Source organism: Dermacentor andersoni, chromosome 1 (genome assembly GCF_023375885.2).
Source record: "Dermacentor andersoni chromosome 1, qqDerAnde1_hic_scaffold, whole genome shotgun sequence".
NCBI classification, from domain to species: domain Eukaryota; kingdom Metazoa; phylum Arthropoda; class Arachnida; order Ixodida; family Ixodidae; genus Dermacentor; species Dermacentor andersoni.
The window spans coordinates 78,364,229-78,386,400 of record NC_092814.1 but is presented as its reverse complement, the minus strand read 5'-3'; the positions used below and the strand labels follow the sequence as shown (position 1 = coordinate 78,386,400).

The following is a 22,172-nucleotide window of genomic DNA, read 5'->3' as shown; positions in this document are numbered from 1 at the left end:
TTGAAAATATTTCGTATTGAATTGGATATTCGAAGGCCATCTTTCTCGAATATTCGCATTCCATTTAAAAAAGATTGCTATTCGGACAACGCTAGTTAAACTGAAAAACGCCGAAACGATTCGGCCGATATTATTTTGTAAGTTAGGTGTTAATGAAAGAAACGTCACAGAAAAAAAGAAGGCTTTTTCGCATAATGTCTAAATGTTAAAGAAGTATATGCAATCGTAAAGCAATATAATATGAGAGGGGTGCAAACGTGGCGCGGTATTGCCGCCTATTTATAGAAATAACAGAAGAGTAAGATAATCGGTGCTTATTACGTCTACAAATTGGTTGCAATCAACGTAAAGATTATCTGCAGTTATCGGTTTCAACTCGCCATATTTGTGTCAGGCACTACAAGTCTTGGCTAGAGTTTGGACTGCACCAAATAAACTAGATCTCGCTGTACAGTTTCGCCCTGCCTTAATGACGAGGGTGAAATGATAAACTACTCGCATATGCCTCGATGCTTTGCACTCTGAGGCGAGGCTTCCTTTCCAGGGCCTCTTCCGGCGAGCTGCGGAGGCGCGAACAGTGGATGCAATTTAATGAAGAAAACCAGAAGCAGACGAGAAACGGGAATGGAAGCAGCAGTGCATCGCGAGGTCTAGACTGCGTCACAACTCTTCTTATATGCGTGTGTGGGCAGTGGGGGCTTCTGTGGCCTTGAAGGTGGAGCATGGATCCCGTCGTGGCGATGCAGCGACGCCGGTAACGCTAAGAGCGACCGCGCGCTGTAGCGTTACAAAGTACCATACATGACGTGCGCGTGCCCCTTAGACAAACGTGCAGCTCGCCGCTATTTTCGTGGTGCTATTGTTATTAAGTCATAGGGAAAGAATAAAGCGAGAAATTGGGCTAGTTGTGGTGGCTTTTTGTCGTCTTTGTCTGCTGTGAAAAAAAAATTAAATTCTTGATTTTTACGTGCCAGGACTACCACCTGATTATCAGGCACGCCTTAGTGGGGGACTGCGGATTAATTTTTGCCACCTGGGGATCTTTAACATGCCCCCACTGCACGGGACATCGGCGTTTTTGCATTTCGCCCTCATCGAAATGCGGCCACCGCTGCAGGGATTTGATCCCGCGACCACGAGGTTAGCTGCGCAGCGCCAAAGCCAGCATGCCACCCTCGCGGGTATGTTATTTCTTTTTTTTTTACCTGGTGTATCCTGTCGTGGGGTTAGTTTTATTCAGTTGTACTCAGCGCATTGCAAGATGATCGGATGGAAGCCAAGGGACCGTAGTTGGAATTAGCCTGTAGCGTAAGTTTTCGCGCTGATTGTGAAGATGCTTGTGAAGATGTGAAGATAGGAGACAATTTTTTGCATGTTGAGGTATGAGTTAATGGGACGGGAACCTTCATTCTCCCTGTGTTGTGCGTAGCCTCCGCGCCTTAATATACGTAAGCATTTAGTTTTCCCTTTGCTTCATGTATATACAATTGGACTACTTGTGACTCATGCGGGACATATATAGTATCTCTGGTATTTCATGCAACCCGAATGCTTTTACTGGATAACAAATTGCCACTGCTTAGCTCAGGTCTGTAGCAAGGAAAAAAGCAAGCATTTTATATTTTGTCCAACCGATGCGGGCATTCAGCAGACTTCTGAACCATGAATAAGGCTGACATAAGTGCCAAACCCCTTGCCGAGATCTGATAACACAGCTTCACGTGGTGAGAAGCCTCGCACTGGTGCTGATGAACATGTTGAATTGACTCAAACTCTGCCCCAAGACTGCTTTGCACAACTCTAACAGCGGTGCTCTGCTTGGAAGTGGCAAGAAGGCTGCAGTATTCTGGCTACAAGATGTATTTAGTTGTTTTCCCACTTTCCTTCTCCAAACACATATTTTTTTGCTTCGAGTTTCGCTTCGCGCACATATTTTTAGTATTTTCTAATTTAACCCAACGAACGTTGTTTTTCTTTCTGAATTTTTTAGGTCACCAAGACAAACGGCCGAGCTTCGAGGTTCAACGCAAAATGTTGAGTCCCCGGAACGACTGGAATAACTTTTCACCACGGAGCTCAGCTAGTTAACGCTGAGCTAGTTAGCGCTGCTGCTTGTCAAATATGAACTTCCACTAACTCGCCTAGTTTGCCTACTATCGAAACAGCAAGCGTCCCCGCCGAGGTGACCGTAGTTAGCGGTGTATTCCCTGTTTCTGTAAGCTCTATCGTAAACAAGAGAAAAACGAGCTAAACCAGGAAAAACGACCCGTATGCAACGCGTTAAGAATTCACGCACACTGTGCAATGAATGAACCCTGCAGCCCGCCTATATAACCCGCCGATTCTGACAAAAGTTCACGTAGATCAGAATCTGAACTGAGGTCTGGGTTGACTCAATGTCCTTTCAGTGGAGCGGTATATTGACAGTTCAGCTGATTTATAAAGCTGTGAGCCTGAGTACGCGATTCCGCGACTTTGGGTGAATCCGAACCTATGATTTTGTCAGTCTGAGTGAGCCTGAGTGAGTGAGTCATGAGCCCGCGAGTGTGAGGGAATCTGCCTAAGTGTGGTTCTAAAGAGTCTAAGTGCGACTGAGTGCGGCAGGGTCTGCGCTTAGCTGAGTTTGAGTCCGAGTGAGCCTGACGAAGTCAGAGTTTTGGTGAACCCGAGTGAACCCAGCCAAGTCTCACTTTGGTCAGTCTGAGTCCGAATGTACCCAAAGCTGAATATACCCTGTCTGTGTTTGGTTTTTCGAACAAATTTTTGCAAGTCGCACAGAGCATATCCCACAATTCGATCCGTTCGGGTGGATTACTATAGTAGGCGGACGTTAATTGTCCGACTATTTTCCAGGTGGCTAATTACAAACATTCCCCAATTATCATTTTAATGATTCACATTAGGGCACATGTTCCAACTGCGAAATTGAAGTCAAGCAGTAGTGAAGTCATGTCAGTAGCAGAAATATTAAGACTATAATTAGCGCCATTTTCGAGGTATCCACCGCCAAATACTGCACACAAGAAAATGCGTTGTCATTACAGGCAAGATTATTCTGAACTGCGCATGGTTTTCGGAGACTGTTAGTTGGAACGTCAGTCTATTTCGTGGTAAGCTTTAAAGCCGGATATCTCAGAAGTGGTGCGTGTTTTACAATTTTCGCTAAGCCAGAAATTACGTCTACACGAACACACGAAAGTACGTCTACACGAAAATGGCCATACCAAGCAATAATTGTTTCAAATCTGCGGCCTCACACAGACGCAGTGGCCCGGCTGTATATGCGAAAAACTGAAGACTGGAAACATGGCTAAATTCAGAGCGCGAACTACTGGGACACAAGCTAAGGCACAAGACAGGATACGGCGCTGTGTCCTGTCTTTTCTTGTTCCTTAGCTTGTGTCCCAGTAGTCTGCTCTCTGAATTTAGCCATGCTTCCATAGTAACTCCCCCATTTTTTCACTTTTGATCAGAATGGAAAGTTTCATGTTCATTTGCATCGCTAGCGACGAACCTTTTTCCGTCATACAAATGTACTACTACATAGGCCCTTTAAAGAATATTTGGTTAGTGTAAGCAGACTAAATGTTACTCTTCTTTGCCTCTTTAACGACGTTCACAACGCGCACAGCGCTAATGCAAGTGGGCACACACAGCTTGTTGGCTTCCTTACAAACACTTCAGCACTGCAGTGTAACCGGCTTTAGCATCGTGCCTCAGGCGCAGCTCTACAGGCGCAGCTTTCGTCAGCAAGTGTTCCTGAACAGCAGACATTACTGCTTTGGCCCGCACTGAGCAGCCACTTTTCTTTATTGCCGTATTGCTGTCATGACCTTGTACAGAAAGCAAGGCACTTTGCACAGTGGCGATGCTCCTCTATAATTAAGTCCTTACCCATGGTGCGCTACGTTGCCACATTGATCAGTGCGGGGATATGAACAACGCCCATACTGCGCCACACGTCGCACGCTTGGATATCGCGTGAACTACCCACTCCCTATACAAACGAACAGTTCATGGCTGTCTGTAATAATCTGGCCTTAGCCTTTATTGATACACACCGGCAGGTCGTGCGAGCCTTGCGAGCTCTAGTGGTATCTTTGGCTCAGTGGCATGCCTTGCAGAAGTGAAGTTCTTAATAAATACAACTTTCATCGCTTATATCCTATTGCAAAGCATAATAAGAAATGCCAAGCTTTTGGTAACAGAAAGCTGCGGCATACCAAATCAAATAACACCGGTCTAACCGGTTTACGCAAGATTAGCTACCGCTAATATTTTTCTTCTAATTTGTAGTGGACAGTTCATAATCAGAGGCGACCTCGTCGTATGAAATTTCACTGATAGCATTGCTTTCTTTATGAGCGAGCTGCCTTTCTTGCGATGCAATGCACAGCATCTATGTCAAATCGCCCACCCGTAAAAACATCCAACTTTTGTAACTCAACTATACCGTGCACAATTAACTTATGACTCACCGGTTTCTCAGGAGACGAAACTGTGATAACGCCGCCAGTCTCAACAGGACGGAGCCTCTCACGAAGTGGCCAATATCTCAAAGTAAAGGCACTATTTCACTTTTTGTTTAAGCACTTCCGTTGAGCCGCAAATACGGTTTGGTAACTTTTCATGCGCAGTGACTGCTCACCGATTTATCAACTTACAAACAGGTCGTACACTTCTAGAATTAATATTTAAGTTTCGAAACCACCGCTTGTTTTTCTACTCGCTTTCTTGATCACCAATCGGAGCCAACCATGCCACCGACAATACTCGAGTAGCAACCACAAATGCCTAATCCTTCGTAACATGAATGGGCAGAAGTCCCGAAGGTGAAGTCTATGAGTGGCAAAAGACGATTGGCGCACCTTATTTGTGAATGTTCTCGTCTGAGTACACAAAGTACAGCGCTATGTGCTACTCTCGACAAACTTGAAAACCGGCAACTTACGGAAACTAGAATTCTTGAAACCTATAGTACCATCCCGCATCAGCCGGAGTTGCGTTGAAAAACACCAGTCTGTTTTAAAGGCATCGGAACTGTGTAAAAGACTAATATTTCTCAATCGCAATCCTCGCGTTTATGCGGGCAGTTTCTTTTCTCTTTTTCTGATATTTTATTTCCTTTGCTGTTCAGCTCAGAGTAAAGAACCCAACTAAACAGTTAATCTGGTTTACCTCCCTGCCGTTTATCTCTTATTTCCTCTCTCACTCCCTCTACCGCTCCCGGATCGTTCATTAAACCTTGTTCTCAAACTTCCACACGGCAAAACCATATATCCTTAAGCGCTGATTTTTTGTAGTATACGGATCAGGCATGCGTGGTATATATAAATATGCAAACACTGTATATTGAATTTATATTTAATGCTATGAGAAATTGCAGCAGTCAGCCGCCACGTTTCTTCTTTAGAGTTGTTATGGCATTGACATTTCAGACTTTTCGGTGGTGTTCTTTTAAGACTTCAACGTTTGACGAAGAATGTTACTGCACGTACTCCATGCTTCAGTTTATATTCTCATCGATATTCTTCGGGAGATTTTAGACCTTGACGCTAATCTTGCAAAGGAAGTAGCAGTTTGTAAATTTTCTTTTGATTTTCCTCCTCCATTTTCAAGATTCCGGAGCTTTGGTGTGCTTGTCATAGATTTTGCTCCAGCTCTTCACGGATATCGCTCGGCTTCGCTTGGCTGCCACTTTGTACAAAATCGCGACCTCAAAAATCAAGTGACTCATCTTTAAGACCTTTGCGGTGCCTTCAGAAAAAAATACATCATAGAGGCTAACAAGCAATCCAGACAATTGTGTTGCCACCAGCACGTGGTTTTGAACAATGATGAGCACCAAATTTTAAGTAGAATGACGCCAGAATTCGGCTTTGGTATGAGGAAGATAAATTATTCTGAGCAAAACAGTCTTTAAAAAAAAGAAAACAAGGAAAATGAAAGTTTTTTTTTTCAGGACACTGAGAGTTGATTTTCTTCTTGCGTTGCACCTCTGTCCCAAGACGTTGGATTTTGATATAATCTTGCATCATTGACTTCAGCCGGCGCCTTTTTCCAGTGGCACATCGGTGTCGATGACCTGAAAGGAACATATAATAATTACAGCAATACGAAAGAGTAATTCGGGTGAAACTTAGAGGAGGATTGCTCTCAAAACGTGAGGCATAAGTGTTCAGCAGGCTTCCAAAATGATCACCATCATCATCATCAACAACAACCTATATTAAGTCCACTGCAGGGCGAAGGCCTCTCCCTCTGATCTCCAAATTATCCCTGTGCTGCGGCAATCGACTTCAATTTGCGCCTGCGAATTTCTGAATTTCATCACCTCACCTAATCTTTTGCCGTCTTCGACTGCGCTTCCCTTTTTCTTTTTTTTTTTTTGGCACCCATTCTGTAAACCTAATCGTCCACCGGTTATCTAAGCTACGCATTGCATGACCTGCCCAGCTCCATTTTTTTCACTTGCTGTAAATTAGAAAATCGGCTATACCCGTTTGCTCTCTGATCCAAACCGCTCTCTTCCTGTCTCTTAACGTTTTGCCTAGCATTCTTGGTTCCATCGCTCTCTGCGCGGTCCTTGGTCTCAAGCTTCTTCGTCAGTCTCCAAGCTTCTGCCCCATATGTCAGCACCGGTAAAATGCACTGATTGTAAACCTTCTTTTTTGAATGATAATGGTTAGCTTCCAGTCAGGAGCTGACAATGTCTGCCGTATGTGCTCCAACCCATTTTTATTCTTCTGTGAATTTCCTTGTCATGGTCAAGGTTCCATGTGATTAATTAACCTGGGTAAACGTACTCCTTCACAGACTCTATAGGATGACTGGCGATCCTGAACTCTTGTTGCCTTGCCCGGTTATTCATGATTATCTTTGCCTTCCGCATATTAATCTTCAACCCCACTCTTACACTCTATATGTTAAGGTCCTCAATCATTTGTTGTAGCTCGTACTCAGTGTTGTTGAACAGGACAATGTCATCTGCAAACCAAAGGTTGCTGAGATATTCGCCGTCGTTCTTTACTCCTAAGCCTTCCCAGTTTGATAGCTTGAATACTTCTTCCAAGCACGCAGTGTATAGCATTGGAGAAATTGTGTCCCCTTGTCTCAGCCCTTTCTTTATCGGCATATTGCTACTTTTATTGTGGAGAACTAGGGCAGCTGTGAAATTTTCGTAGATGTTTTCCAAGATATTTACGTAAGCCTCCTGCACTCCTTGATTACGTAATGCCTCTATCACTGCTGGTATCTCTACTGAATCAAATGCATTTTCGTAATCTATGAAAGCCATGTAGAGAGGATGATTGTAGCCGCAGATTTCTCAATTACCTGATTGATTACATGGACGTGATACATTGTACGGTATCCCTTCCTGAAGCCAGCCTGTTCCCTTGGTTGACTGAAGTCAAGTGTTGCCATTATTCTATTGGAGAATATTTTGGTAAAGGTTTTATATAATACTGGGAGTAAGCTAATGGGCCTATGATTTTTCAATTCCATAACGTCTCCCTTTTTGTAGATTAGTATAATGTTGGCATTTTTCGAGTAATCTGGGACCCTTGAAGTTGTGAGACATTTCGTATAAAGAGCCGCAAGCTTTTCAAGCATGATGTGTCCTCCATCTTTGATTAAATTGACTGATATTCCATCTTCTCCTGCCGCCTTTCCTCGTTTCATGTTTTCTAAGGCCCTTCTGACTTCATCGCAAGTTATAGAAGGAGCTTCTGTAACCTATTCATTATTACTTTCAATGGAGGTATCCTGGCTGCTCTGGGTATTGTACAGCTCTCTATAGAATTATTCCGCTGCTTCTACTATATCTTCGAAATTGCTGATGATATTACCCTGCTTATCTTTCAGTGCATACATCTTGGCTTGTCCTATGCCAAGTTTTCTTCTCACTGATTTCATGCTGCGTCTATTTATTACTGCTTCCTCAGTCTTTCTTACATTGTAATTTTGAATATCCTTTGTTTTATCCTTGTCGATCAATTCTGACAATTCTGCGAATTCTATCTGATCTCATGAGTTGGTCTGTTTCATTCTTTGTCGTTTCTTTATGAAGTCCTCCATTGCTTGGGAGAGCTACCGTACTGGTTGTCTTGATGCGTTACCTCCCACTTCAATTGCTGCTTCTGAAGCCGGCCAGCTACGGTTTCATTCGTTACCCCTATGTCATCTACATCTCGCTGTTCTAAGGCTGCATATTTGTTTGCAAGTACTAGCCTGAATTCGTCCGCTTTTATCCTTACTGCGTCTAGGTTGGCTTGTTTCTTCTTAACCAATTGTACTCTTTCTCTCATCAAATTCAGGTGAATCCTAGACCTCACTAACCTATGATCATTGCACTTTACCCTGCCTAACACTTCTATATGCTGCACTATGCTGGGATCAGCAGAAAGTATGAAATCGATTTCATTCCTTGTTTCACCAGTAGGGCTTTTCCAGGTCCACTTTTTGTTGCTACGTTTTCTGAAGAAGGTGATCATTATTCGTAGCTTATTCCTTTCCGCGAATTCTACCAACATCTCCCCCCTAGTGTTTCTAGAACCGACGCCGTAGTTGCCAACTGCTTGTTCACCAGCCTGCTTTTTCCCCACTTTTGCATAGAAGTCGTCCTTTACTGCAGTATACTGAGTTTTCACTTTCCTCGTGGCTAATTCGACATCTTCGTAAAGCTGATCTACTTCATCATCAACATAACTGGAGGTTGGAGTGTAGGCTTGTACCACCTTTAATTTATACTTCTTATTAAGTTTTATTACGACTACTACTGCCCTTTCATTAATGCTGTAGAATTCGTCAATGTTGCCCGCTATGTCCTTATGTATTAGGAACTCTCCCCCGCATAACTTCCTATCTGGGAATCCTCTATAGCAGAGGACGTGGCCGTTAGCACTGTATAAACCTCACCAGATCTTCTATCTTCACTAAGGCCAATGATATCCTAAACAATGCCCGATAGTTCATCAAAGAGTCCTGCTGAGTTAGCATCACTCGAAAGAGTTCGGGCGTTAAATGTTGGAAGGGTCAGTTTCCATTGGTGGCCTGTCCGGGTCCAGAGATTCTTAGCACCCTCTGCTGCGTTACAGGTCTTACCGCCGCCTTGGCCAGGTGCTCTGCATTTGCTGGGGACTGAGTGCCACGGGTTAATTGTAGGAATCACGAGGGAGGTAGTGGCCCAATACTGCACCAGGGAGGCCAACTACTGTTCTGGTGAGGGAGTGTCTTTGTTGAAGCTTAGTGGTCCTTCCTAATTGGATTAGTATAGCCTCACTAGTTCTCGGCTTTGTGGTGCAGCACGAAGCGGGACAGGGAACACAGAAATAAACGAGGACAAGCGCTTACTGCCAACTGAAACATTGTTGCCTGATATAAGGTGTTAAATAGAAAAAAAAACGGAGGGAAAACGACATAAAGATATATATGTAGAAAACAAACAATAAAGACGAAAAAAAAAAATAAAGATGACAAACATTATAAAGATGCCGTCACCGCTCACTACTGGCACTGCCATTGTCTGAGAATGCCATCTCCCTTCCTGATAAGGCCAGGGATGGCTTACTTATGCACAGGCATACTTCACGTGCCATTCAACGATGATGCGCGTTCGGTCATCCCTGTGTTTGAAGATTACTTTTGTTTTTCCAAACAAAGGGGTACATCTGCTTGCGCTGCCATGCAGCGCTCGCGGATGTAACCTTCTTTTCCATTCTTAACATTATTCGCAGACGATCGTTCCCGCAGACGATCGTTCAGACACCTGCCTGTCTGGCCTACGTAGCATGCGCCGCATATCAAGGGGATTCTATACACAACCCCCTGCACACAATCCACGTAACGGTTGCGGTGCTTGACTTCACATTGGGCTTTTTGTTTTTTGATGGGGGTGCTTTTACTTGATATAGAACAAAGCTTTTGTGGGGCAGAAAACACTACACGTACACCAACCCACTCACCGGTTTTTTGAGACGATGGGCGATCTGATGCTTGTGTAGAAGCACCGCGACCTTACGGTCCTTCTCTGTGGGCTACTCTTCGGTGACCATGGCTTCGCTGTTAAGTTTCCTTCTTTTTCTGCGGATTGCCCAGCTACTGAGACGAGTAATCCGTCAGGATAGCCCGAGGCTTTCAGGCATGTAACTTGAGCTTTAAAAGTGCAATTTAGACTATGGTGGCAGGACCGGTCTAAAGCATTAGAGAAGGAGCACAGTCGCCTAATCGGCGACTGTCCTGTGTGCATTCTCTCTGTGTCCTGTCCTCAAAACGCGCAGTTATATCTATGTTCCATCAAGCCAGCAACCAATTAGTCCACCTAAGTCTGTTAAGCTGAACTAGTTTACTGTGTGCTGATGAGAAGGGCAGAAGTGGTTTGTGTGCACGGGGCTCATATGTCCAGCAAACATGATCATTAGAAAACACGAGCTTGAGATCGAGGAAACGGAGGGAATCATCTTGTAGCATTTCATGTGTTAAGACCAGGGGGATAGACATTCTTCAAATATACCGACTAGTTGTGATGAAGCGGAAAACAACTCCGAGGCACCACCATGTGAAAGTACCAAAAAGTCGTCCACGAATCTGAACGTTCTCAAAACCTTAGTTCCTTCTAATAGTTGCTGCAAGGCTCTGTCTGATTTTATCAAAAACAGGTCGCTCAACAAAAGCGCAATACAAGACCCGATGGACACTCCTCTGTTCTGAAGATATATTTTGTCATTGCATTCCATGTATGTGGATTCAAGCTAAAACTGCACCAGATTGAGGTAACTTCCCGCGCTTAACCCTGTTCGGTTACGAAAGTCAACCTCACCTAAATCTTCAATGAATTCACTGATGCATTCCAACGGCCTATGGTGTGGGAGCGAGTATTAAAGGTCCTTAATGTTGATCGAGAATGCGATAAGCTTACGAGATTAATTAAGTTTAAGGAAATCAATCACCTCTTGGAAGTTATTAATCAAAAACGGGTCTTCTGCGGGTAATGATTTCAGATTTTGTTGCAAGAACAAACTCAATTTTTTCTGCCACGCTCCTCGTTCTGAAACGATGACGCGGAAGGGAACATCAGAATTATAAGTTTTTGCCGAAAAGAACATCTCCAAACCCGCCTTCTTGCTTTTGTGCATTCATTTATGTTGTTTTCCTCTGTTTTTTTTTTTTTTTCTATATAACACCTTGCATCAGGCAATAAAATTTCAGTTGGCAGTAAGCGCTTGCCCTCGTTTTTTCCTGTGTCCCCTGTCCCGCTTCGCGCAGTACCACAAAGTCTAAAATGGAAAACCAACTAGCCCAAACCATCACCCTTATGGTTCTCGGCGTTTTAGCCGGTGTCAGGCGCCACTCCAATATGCAGCGCTGAGCAGCCGTTCATCACCCACTCAAATCGCATTCAATTAATCAGTGCACGTGTGAGCAGTAGTTACAACGTCCTTCAGTTTCATCACTAAAGTGCGCACAGGTTCGTTTGCTTGCATATAAAGTCACAGGTTTATTTCCACCGACGCAAACATAATGCAGAGCCGTATATCGATTCATATGTACCGAAGCGGCAAGTAACTTGTGGTATATGTGGAAACTTAAAAAAAATCATGGACTTTTACGTGCCAAAACCACAATTTGATTACGAGGCACGCCACAGTGGGAATTCGGACCACCTGGGGTTCTTTAACGTGAACCTAAATATAAGTACGCGGGTGTTTTCGCGTTTCGACCCCATCGAAATGCGGTCGCCGTGACCAGGATTCGATACAGGCGCTACTAACAACTTAGCGAGATACAGCATATAGGCATGCCAGCTACCTCGGGAAGACAACTGAGGGCGATTATCAAAACTTCGCTACAATATGTCATTAACCAACAAGTCCAACAACTATTAACCCAACAAGTCATCCTGCAGTCTACATGCTCACGGTATATCGAAACTTACTCAGGTCTTAGGAAGAAAACCGCGTCACCTTCACCAAATATGAATATCTGCGCTTTTCTAAACGACATCGTATTCCATGACTCGTGCTTGCTTTACCGAGCACTAACAAGGCGGTAATGAAGAGCAAGCTCCTAAGGAGCGGGGGGAAGTATAACGACCCATGGTGCCCTCGCGCAAAGGGCGCCGGTGGGTTCCCACGCTGTGCGGGTAGCCTTTCGTGCGCAGGGACTGATAACAGCGGGACCCCGATGCTACGAGCACTTTTCTGCGGCCGCTGGCTACACTTCAACCGTTACGACTGTTGGTACATTACCTTGATGAGAGCGTCCTGGTATTCCCGATCCGACAGCTTGTAGCGCGATGGCAGCCGGATGTTTGCGCGCTTCAGCACCAGCTCCAACTCGTCCACGTCGAAAATGGGTAAGGGGTCAACGTGATTCTTGAATATCAGCTGCCCGAGGTATTCCACGTAATGCATTCTGCGGAGAGGTAAGAGAATGGTGGAACGGCGCTTATAATGAGGTGCACCCGTCTCGTCTTCCTCGTCGTGAGTGTTTTACAGCAAAAGCTGTGTGAGAGACACTTGGCGGGGTTTGCCTTCGTTAGACGAGCGCAGCAAAATTCACCAGGCCGGTTTCAGAATGGCCCAATTGGGTGCACGTGTAGCAGGCCTCCAGTTAAACTTTCTTTGGTAGTTATGACGAAAATCAGGAGGCAAGCGAGCCGCACACCAGCTCGCGTCAGGGGACCCAAGCTTGTGTTTGAAGTGGACGCGAAAATACATTTATTTCTGTAAATCATATAAAAGTTGCACTCTGCATGCGGTTACAATACCTTATGTTCTTTTCTTATAACAGCTGTGCCACATTTTGGCACACGAACAGTATTAACCGGCACATTATCCAGAACTACAATCCTGAATAAAAGGCCAGTCTTCTCTTCACGTTGGTATCATTCATTGTTCTTTCACGAACCTTTTCGAGAACGAATGCTCATCGATTGAATAGAATTTGTGTTACGAATATGGAATATTTTGCAACGGTCACTAAGAGACAGCGATAGAAGGCCTCAGTAGAACTTGCGCACAGTACGAAAGGCTCTGCAGAATTTCATACTCCTGAAAGTAAATTCTAAAGATGATTTTATATGACTTTCCACTTCCTGAGGAGTACTGACAAGATGCCACCGGACTGCGGTTAACGTCATAACAGCAGTACCAACAAAACAGCTGTGCCTGAATTGCACGGAAAATACAGTGTGATCATTTTTAAGTTTTATGGAATTGTTAAAAATAGCCTGTTAGAGATAACATGATTCTCGTTCTTGAGCTGAATTATTCAGAAAGGCGGACATTACTTGTACGAGAAATCGAAACACATATTCAACCAATTAACAAAACTCCGCAGATTATCTTTAGAATTAATTACTTTACGGCACATATTGCAATTTACGAATTGCAGGACTTGGAATGAATTTCCAGTTTGACGCCAATTTGGAGATATACACCATCCAACTTGCCGCACAAATGCACCGTTGTGCAACTTACTTGTTTAACAAAACGCTATTTTATGAATTCATGCGCGAAATTAACTGGAACGCCCATGTATTTTGTTCCACACTTTGGGAAAGAGTATCTCGAAATTGGTGTCATCCTGGAAAATCATTTCAAGTGGGTACGTCTTGAAAGCTCAGAGGCTACAATTCGTAAATTGCATGACCGTAAAGTAATTGTTCAGAAGTTAATTAGTGGATTTTTTGTTAATTAGTTGAAGAAGTGTTTCGATTTCTCGTGCAAGTATTGTCCACTTTGAGTATTCCAACTCACGGACAAGAATTACGCTATCTGCCACAGGCGATTTTTAAAAGTTCCATAAAACTTAAAAAATGATCGCCCTGCATACACCTGACGTGGTGACATAGGGAATTACGAGCGAAACATAAGGCCATTTGTTTACTTTGTTTCTCGCCTCTTGCTTTTATTGCCGCTGTTCGTAATAATTTACGGCGCCTACAGTTGTGGTATATATTGTGACATATATTGTGACATATATGTATATATGATTACGGCCTTTTATAAACTAACACATCGTTTTGTAATACCAGTGCTGTCTGATATGCATTTCGCCGTTTCTTGCACAAATCAAGCGTATTTTTTAACTTATTTTAATAATTCCTGCAGTTTATGATGTTAGAAGTTTTGAATGGTAAGGCCGAGTATTCAGGCCACCTATACTGCTCCATCGATACCCCAGAGCACGTTAAATCAGGTTTGTTGTTTAATGTAACTCACTTTAAACATATGGAATGCTTGTGCTGCAGGATTGCAACTGATGAAAAATGCCAAATACAGCACCTTTTTAGTCAGATATATTTTTATGCTTTCGTAGAGAAATGGACAGAACAAAGTTGCCTAACCAACTACTGCGCGCTTATCTTCAGCTTCACAATGCTTCGCATGACTGTTCATATGTCTGGAAATCCAGTCTGTACGCATCCAGGCTGCTTTTTTTCTTGAGTGATCTCTCGTCACGAACAATTTATCCCTGCGTGCTTTGCACTGGCTAAATTTTCAAACACGTGAGTATGATTGCTCTAATGACCCTTGTTGTCCTTTTCAATTTCTAGTATAAACAAGAAATAAAACAAATCATGTGGTGCGAATCTCATCGCGCTATCTCACATCTCTGTAGCATATGCCTCTATAGTGCATCTCTGCACTGATTGATTGGCACCCTCAGCTACCTCCGCGGCTGCTTTCATCTCCCAGCCTTGTCTTTTCGTCGAAGCTTCAAACTCGATTGCAAGACAATGTAGGCGGCCGTGGATATAGCTGCCATTCGCTAAGCAGTTCCTTTGATATCCCAGGAACCGCCTCCAAACGGCCTTTTTGATGCTAAGCGAGCATTACATATTATTGATTCTGTGCTTATGAATTTTATGACTTGCTCACGAAGCGGCCGATTTTTATAAGTCCACCTTGCGGAATGGGAACGATATTACATGCCAATGGGTTAGACATGAGTTCGACGGCAAGGAAACAAAGTTGGCATTCCGCAATTTCAATTTCAATCCCATTTTCCAGAACAGATGCTAACGCTATGTTATACCACATCATGCCCGTAAATGGACAGAACAAAGTTGCCTAACCAACTACTGCGCGCTTATCTTCAGCTTCACAATGCTTCGCATGACTGTTCATATGTCTGGAAATCCAGTCTGTACGCATCCAGGCTGCTTTTTTTCTTGAGTGATCTCTCGTCACGAACAATTTATCCCTGCGTGCTTTGCACTGGCTAAATTTTCAAACACGTGAGTATGATTGCTCTAATGACCCTTGTTGTCCTTTTCAATTTCTAGTATAAACAAGAAATAAAACAAATCATGTGGTGCGAATCTCATCGCGCTATCTCACATCTCTGTAGCATATGCCTCTATAGTGCATCTCTGCACTGATTGATTGGCACCCTCAGCTACCTCCGCGGCTGCTTTCATCTCCCAGCCTTGTCTTTTCGTCGAAGCTTCAAACTCGATTGCAAGACAATGTAGGCGGCCGTGGATATAGCTGCCATTCGCTAAGCAGTTCCTTTGATATCCCAGGAACCGCCTCCAAACGGCCTTTTTGATGCTAAGCGAGCATTACATATTATTGATTCTGTGCTTATGAATTTTATGACTTGCTCACGAAGCGGCCGATTTTTATAAGTCCACCTTGCGGAATGGGAACGATATTACATGCCAATGGGTTAGACATGAGTTCGACGGCAAGGAAACAAAGTTGGCATTCCGCAATTTCAATTTCAATCCCATTTTCCAGAACAGATGCTAACGCTATGTTATACCACATCATGCCCGTAACTACAGGAAGGTATTGGATTTAGCTAGGTCACCGTCATCGCAGGCTCCACATGGCGACTCTACACAACCTCCAGAAAAGAGGCTTATTGGCTTATTTCTTCTGCTTAGAAGGAGATTTGGCGTGGTTTTTACGCAACACTATAGTCATATTACTCGCCATCCAGACACACCGGGGTGCTCCAGAGACTGTTTTGATCACGTGCTTTGTGCGTGATCAGTTTGATCACTGTACTTGCGGTAGTAACAATCAATAACTGAATTTTCGTCATGAATCGAAAACCAGCCACTTTATAAAAGTCTTCATTTGAGTCCGTGACCGAAATACTCTGCGTAGCAGACAAGAAAAGTGATTGCGGCTTTTTTTTGATAGATTTTGAAGTAGGTATGCTATTGTAATATGTGCTTCCATAGTTTTTGAATTATTATTCATACGCATCTAATTTTCTCTCCTAATCTTCATTTCCGCCTTTTACTTTTGCTTCCCTTGCCCCAACGTTGGCTAGCTGACAAGAACACAGTGGTTCATGCCGCCCTCTTGTTTTTTTTTTAATAAATCTCTCCATTCAAATAACCTAGTAACGCATTTTCTTGCGCTTTGTTGTCGCTCTGCATTCGCTCAAACATTTTATTGGTCACACGATTATAACGTGTACGCCCTCTTTCTGTCTTTCTCTCTCGTAAATAAATGTGTTCCGGACTAATTTGTCGGTACTGGTTAAGCGGATTACACGCGTGACAAAAACGGGGAAAAGAACTTAGCAACACGATCTAATTAGGGCAAGCAGCGACAGAAGGATTAAACGCCCTTCGACGGGCTGCTTAGTTTATTCGCACACGCTGGACGATTAGTCCACTTATTCCTTTACCTAATCCGTTATGTGTATAGGTACTATCAGTATTACTCGAAACGTGAACAGAAAATAACTAATCAGGACTCTTGTGCCGAGTAGTTACATAGAAGTTTGACGTCAAAATGCTAAGGCAGCCAGTTTCTAAGCATACAGTACAGTAGTCCCAAGTGTACGTTCCGGAGTCCAGACTAAGCCACGGTTAAAAATCGTCGAGACAAAGCTGAAAACACCACAACGCATTAGAGTGGTTTCCGACTGGTTCGAGCTCCCGATTATGCTGAGAGCACATCCGAGAGGGAAAAGACGACACTCGTCTGCTGAGAATGTCATAAGGCGAAGAAGGCCCATAAAGCGTAGCCTCAGAGATACCGGCACACCAGGGCATCGAAGGCAACGAGATGGTGGACTTCCTCCCTAACTCCGCCGCCTCCCATGGTGTTTCTCGATTCCTCCTTGCCACTCCCTCATCCATAAAATCAAAGATGCGTGGCCTGTTCCTTCGCCCAGTGGAATGCTCACTGGACGCGAGAGAACAAAGACACTGGACTTTTTAAGTGGACAAAAAACGTCCCTCGCATTCCCCCTTTCTTCCCGCCGAAAAGACCCATTGTTCACCTCATCACCGCTCATGGCCGCTTCCCTTACTATTATTTCGGATTGCACGAGGTCGCGGGATCGAATCCCGGCCACGGCGGCCGCATTTCGATGGGGGCGAAATGCGAAAACACCCGTGTACTTAGATTTAGGTGCACGTTAAAGAAACCCAGGTGGTCGAAATTTCCGGAGTCCTCCACTACGGCGTGCCTCATAATCAGAAAGTGGTTTTGGCACGTAAAACCCCATAATTTAATTTTTATTATTTCGGATTTCACCTTTTATCTCACAGTAACTGTGCCTGTGGCAATCCTTGCACAGACTTGCTCCATTATTTCAACGATTGTCCTCTTACTTCTCACATTGCTAATCTCCTTAAAGAGAATCACCCCACTACCGTAACAGCTGATCTTTACCCCTCCCTTCTTACCGATCAAAGAAAGCGGGCACTTCTCATTCGTCTTTATCGCATCATTTCATCGTTCACATTCCCGGACTCCTCCTAATTTTTTTTTTCTACAACCATTCCTTATTTCTTCATCGGTTTCCTTTCTCTCTCCTTTTTCCCTGTTTCCATTCCATATCCCTCACACCTTGCCCTTCGCCTTTCGCTTTATAGTGTCCTTAGTTATGCCAACTAAGGTGGAGCTTGTCTCCGGGGACACTATAGACGGAATGGCTGTTTTCTTGACTCGGCCCTTTAGTTTTTCCTCCATTCCCTGTCTGTGCCCAAGATCCACCTACTGAACCTGCTTGCCACCTTTTCAGGTCTCTTGAAGATCTTCAGTCGAGCTGCAGTCAAGTGGACTGCACTGTGCTTCTGATACCTGACGTAAAGTCACACCTAACGGAGACCTCCGGTCACATGTACGGAAAGTACACCATCCCACGAGCCTTCAAGAGTATACCACTGCGTTTTGTCTAGAGGAACCTACTACAAGCCAGTACGTCTCCGGGGTTGTGCAGTCCTGCCTACCCAAAGCTCTGCTCCAGATGTCCGGAATCCTGCTGGACCTGCAGGCCTCCTCTGGCCCTGCCCTCTTCTGCCGTCCTAATTCTCTCTTCTTTATTTTCCTTTATTTGCTGTTTTTTGCTCATGCTCAGTGACCTAATAAAGAATTGGACGAAACACGAGACGTCACACGCCACAAGCCAATGCAGACAGGTATTCCGACGTTCATTCCTGTCGCCTACTTGTAATGATACACATTTTCTGTCGGCTTACCTCGTTTTTTTTTCAAGAATTGGCTTTTCCTCAAATTACATTTTGGGTTTCTACCCCTCTTCATTTAATTTTGATTGGCTTAAACCTGCTATACCTTGGTGGTGCGGGTTTCCCTCATTTTTATTTAGGTTATTTTTGCAATCCGAGGGGCACAAAAATACGCCATAGTGGGGGACTGCGGGTTAACTTTGACCACCAGGGGATCTTTAACGTGCCCCCAATGCATGGCACACGGGCGTTTTCGCATTTCGCCCTCATCAAAATGCGACAGCCGCGGCCGGGATTCGATCCCGCGACCTCGTGCTTAGCAGCGCAACACGATAGCCGCTAAGCCACCGCGGCGGGTGAGATTCGTTCGTTGCCCACCTGCACAGTCCTGCCGTGCCTTCTTCCACTGTTCTACCACATACGTCGTCCTTGAAGCCATCCCTGGTCTCTTTTTGCTCAGGAACTTGGCAACGGGACGTCTTCGCCCAGTGAGCAGGTGAGTCCCGATTGAAAACTATCTTGCTTTCCTGCAAAGTGTTTGTCGTACAGATTAAGATGCGGCAAAGAGAACAGGCGCACGAACGAGGAATAGCCGGTGCTGCATCAAGGCGCCACATGTTTTACATTTCACAAACGTACCGTAGTCGTTCTGTACTTTAACGTGCCACTGACTGACTTCTTAGACACGCGTCTTTATACTGTGCTGTGTTTAAAAGCTGTGTCTTTTACTGTGTTTCTGTATACCTTCGATCGTAGAGCTCTGATTGTTTCGACCCTTCTTGTTATGAGTGATGTTTACGTTGTTTGTTCGCATGCTGCCGTTTTGAATATAGTATACTCTCAGTCTAAAATTTTTGCAAACATTAATGTGACAATTAGGAGTACAGTTTTCATTCTGATTTTCGTTGAAAGAAGCATTAAGACACAAGGAATAATAATAAATCTCGCCGACCATGAAGTCGACTTACCTTGTTTCAATGTAATGTTATGCATATAGCTGTCTCTTAATCTGCAGGAATGTCAGGAACATTCGTATTAAATGAGCTAAATGTGTAGAACCTCATTTCCTTTGTTTTTTTTATTCAATGTACATGAGGTACAATGAGTTCATGACTTGGGATACCGCATAGATTAACGTCTGAACCACTCTTTTAAGTAATAAGCATAGGTAAAAATAAAGAAGAGTATAAGAAAGATAATTTTAAACAAAACACACCACGCCGACCAAATTCCGTCTTTAGCATTACATACGCACGCATAATAACCGCGAAACATTATGACTCGAAAGCTTTTCTATTTTATATATGGTTGACTAAGAGCGGAAAACAGACGGTACGTAACACGAGACAAGAAGTAGCTCGTACGAGCACTCACCTCATAATCACTCATAATCACTCACCATAGTCACCTCAAAGACACATTTAAGCCGTTGTCAAAAATATACAAAAATTTAAACAATACTACAACTACAACGAGTAGTGTATCAAGGCCATAAATAAAAGAATTTCTCAAGGGACGCTGCTCCCCTGCTTAAAAACGTTTTCAAAGGAGGACTAACACATATGGAGCTATTCTTTAATGTGTAGAGCCTCAACTAGCTTTGGTGCCTCTGCCTGATGTTCAAACAGCAAACCGACTGCCCACTAAAACTGCACCTAGATGAAAAAAGAATACGCTAGAGTACGCCATATTCACCAAGGGCAAATTTTCGCCATCCGCTTGGCGCTACGTCTCTCTCTCTCTCTCTCTCTGTGTGTGTGTGTGTGTGTGTGTGTGTGCGTGTGCGTGTGCGTGTGCGTGTGCGTGTGTGTGTGTGTGTGTGTGTGTGTGTGTGTGTGTGTGTGTGCGTGCGTGCGTGTGCGTGTGCGTGTGTGTGTGTGTGTGTGTGTGTGTGTGTGTGTGTGTGTGTGTGTGTGTGTGTGTGTGTGTGTGTGTGTGTGTGTGTGTGTGTAAAAATTCTGGAGTATGGCAGGTGTGTGCCTTTATTCTCAAGCCCTTGTTGCAATACGGAGCAAATGGCTCTCGGCTAGTGCCTGGCCGAAAGCTCTACCTTCACATTGTCGTGGGAAGGAACTTTTCTTAGTCGATGCATTTATTAATGAATATTAATGAAGGACGGGATTACCGCAAGGCGGCCTTATTTACCCACCTTTTCCTTAGCCATTTTTCACGCTGCTGCCTTGACTGCTGTGGGGTAGCTCTCGCTAGCGCAAGTGGTCAAGGTGTTGGTGTTTCAATTGGTCGCAGGAAAAGGCGACACCCCTCTTCACAAGTTTAGAATGACCGGAACAGATGCTTAGGAAGCTTTTAACCGACTATGGCATGTACAGTCAGCGCCGAAAACTTGCGGGGCCCGGATTTCGAGAAAAAAGTCCAATTGCTGCATAGTTTCTGCCTGCAGCCAGTGAAATAACAAAATACTGTGTTGATCGGATATGCTAGGCCAGGCTGAAGGTGTAAATTCCCGGCTGCATGTGTAAGCTGCGAAACTATTCAGCTTCTTCAGGCATCGCACCCCGTCAATTTTTGACGCCGGCTCTACACCCAAAAATAGTGCGTACTACCGAACACGAGCAACAGATCAAGAAAAATATCTCTCATGCTCTTTTACTGTCTCGAACAAAAATTTCAGGTGAGGTTCACCGTGTTCTGGGCCCTCGATCAAATTTTGCTATCAGCGCCTTGTCCTTGTGCCGTCTCTCTGTGTCCTGTATGTGTCAAGCTCTGCCATGTTCAAGAAGCAGAACAAACTAGCCCGCCAATCTACTCCGCTTTAGGCGGAGGCCTTGGCTTCGAAACACCTTAAGCATATCTGCAACGTTACAATCGAAGTTCATACGATAAAAAAATGAGTAGTCATCTACGTAACAAGCGAGTTTGTGTGTGAGGCCACAGAGCGTCTTTTCTAAGGCTCTATTTGTCAACCTTAGCTAAAGACCATGCAAATAGTGATACGATAACGTAGCCTGATGCAAAACTCCAGAGAATGGATGAATAACATAGCTATCCAAACAAATAAGTGTACATCGAAGATAGAAAGTCAGCAACTCTAAAAGACCCTCAACCGATATATACCCCAACTGGTTCTAAATGCTGTATCGTCCTTTCGTTTACAAATTCATTCATTTGCACTCTGCATCAGAACGTCCTGTGGCAGCGAATTGTACAACTCCACGACATATATTTTAAAAGCCCTATAGGCCCCAGACAGGGTTCTGATTTTTCAAAATATCTACGACAGACGCTGAACTCGGTACGAAAAAGGGATCATTGGAATGCCGCCCCAGTCTCCGAATACTTCAAATAAATTTCTTATGACATTTAGTGTTTTTTTGCGTTTTTCTTTGACAGCGTCTTAAATCTTTCCTTCTCCATTGAACGTCAGTTTGAGGTTAGCGCTCGTCCGGCCTACTTCTTGTTTTGTGTTTTTGTCCTTTTTACGGTATTTAGTCAACCATGAAGTCATACAATGTCGACCAACTTCTTGTTCTTGTAGGCTTTTCTTCTTCTACCAAACTACTTACGTTACAGCTAACATTGTGCCTGCAAAATAGGAGCGAGACAATTTATGAAGAACGTATAGTGCATCCATCATCGTTAAATTAAATATCTGTTCGATTCACGGTTACGACAAGACTGACCTTCAAGTACTCTTACAGATTAATGGATAAAAACGAATAGAGATGAAGGCTTAATTTGTTTCTTATCTCTCTGTCAATCGGTT

The 22,172-nt window shown here is 44.0% G+C and overlaps 1 protein-coding gene across 3 annotated transcripts in view; it reads right to left on the bottom strand.

The window, feature by feature from the left end:
* Positions 1-4,021: 4,021 nt before the first annotated feature.
* LOC126544048 (uncharacterized) overlaps positions 4,022-22,172 on the bottom strand; it is a 266,997-nt gene continuing 248,846 nt past the window's right edge. For all 3 annotated transcript variants that reach the window (XM_050191234.3, XM_050191236.3, XM_050191235.3), the window contains exons 22-24: positions 18,827-18,975; positions 12,249-12,414; positions 4,022-6,085 (exon numbers count right to left, since the gene is read on the bottom strand). In XM_050191234.3, coding sequence (XP_050047191.2) covers positions 6,044-6,085; positions 12,249-12,414; positions 18,827-18,975 — 357 coding nt within the window. In that variant the 3' untranslated portion in view covers positions 4,022-6,043. The remainder of the gene's footprint in view (positions 6,086-12,248; positions 12,415-18,826; positions 18,976-22,172) is intronic.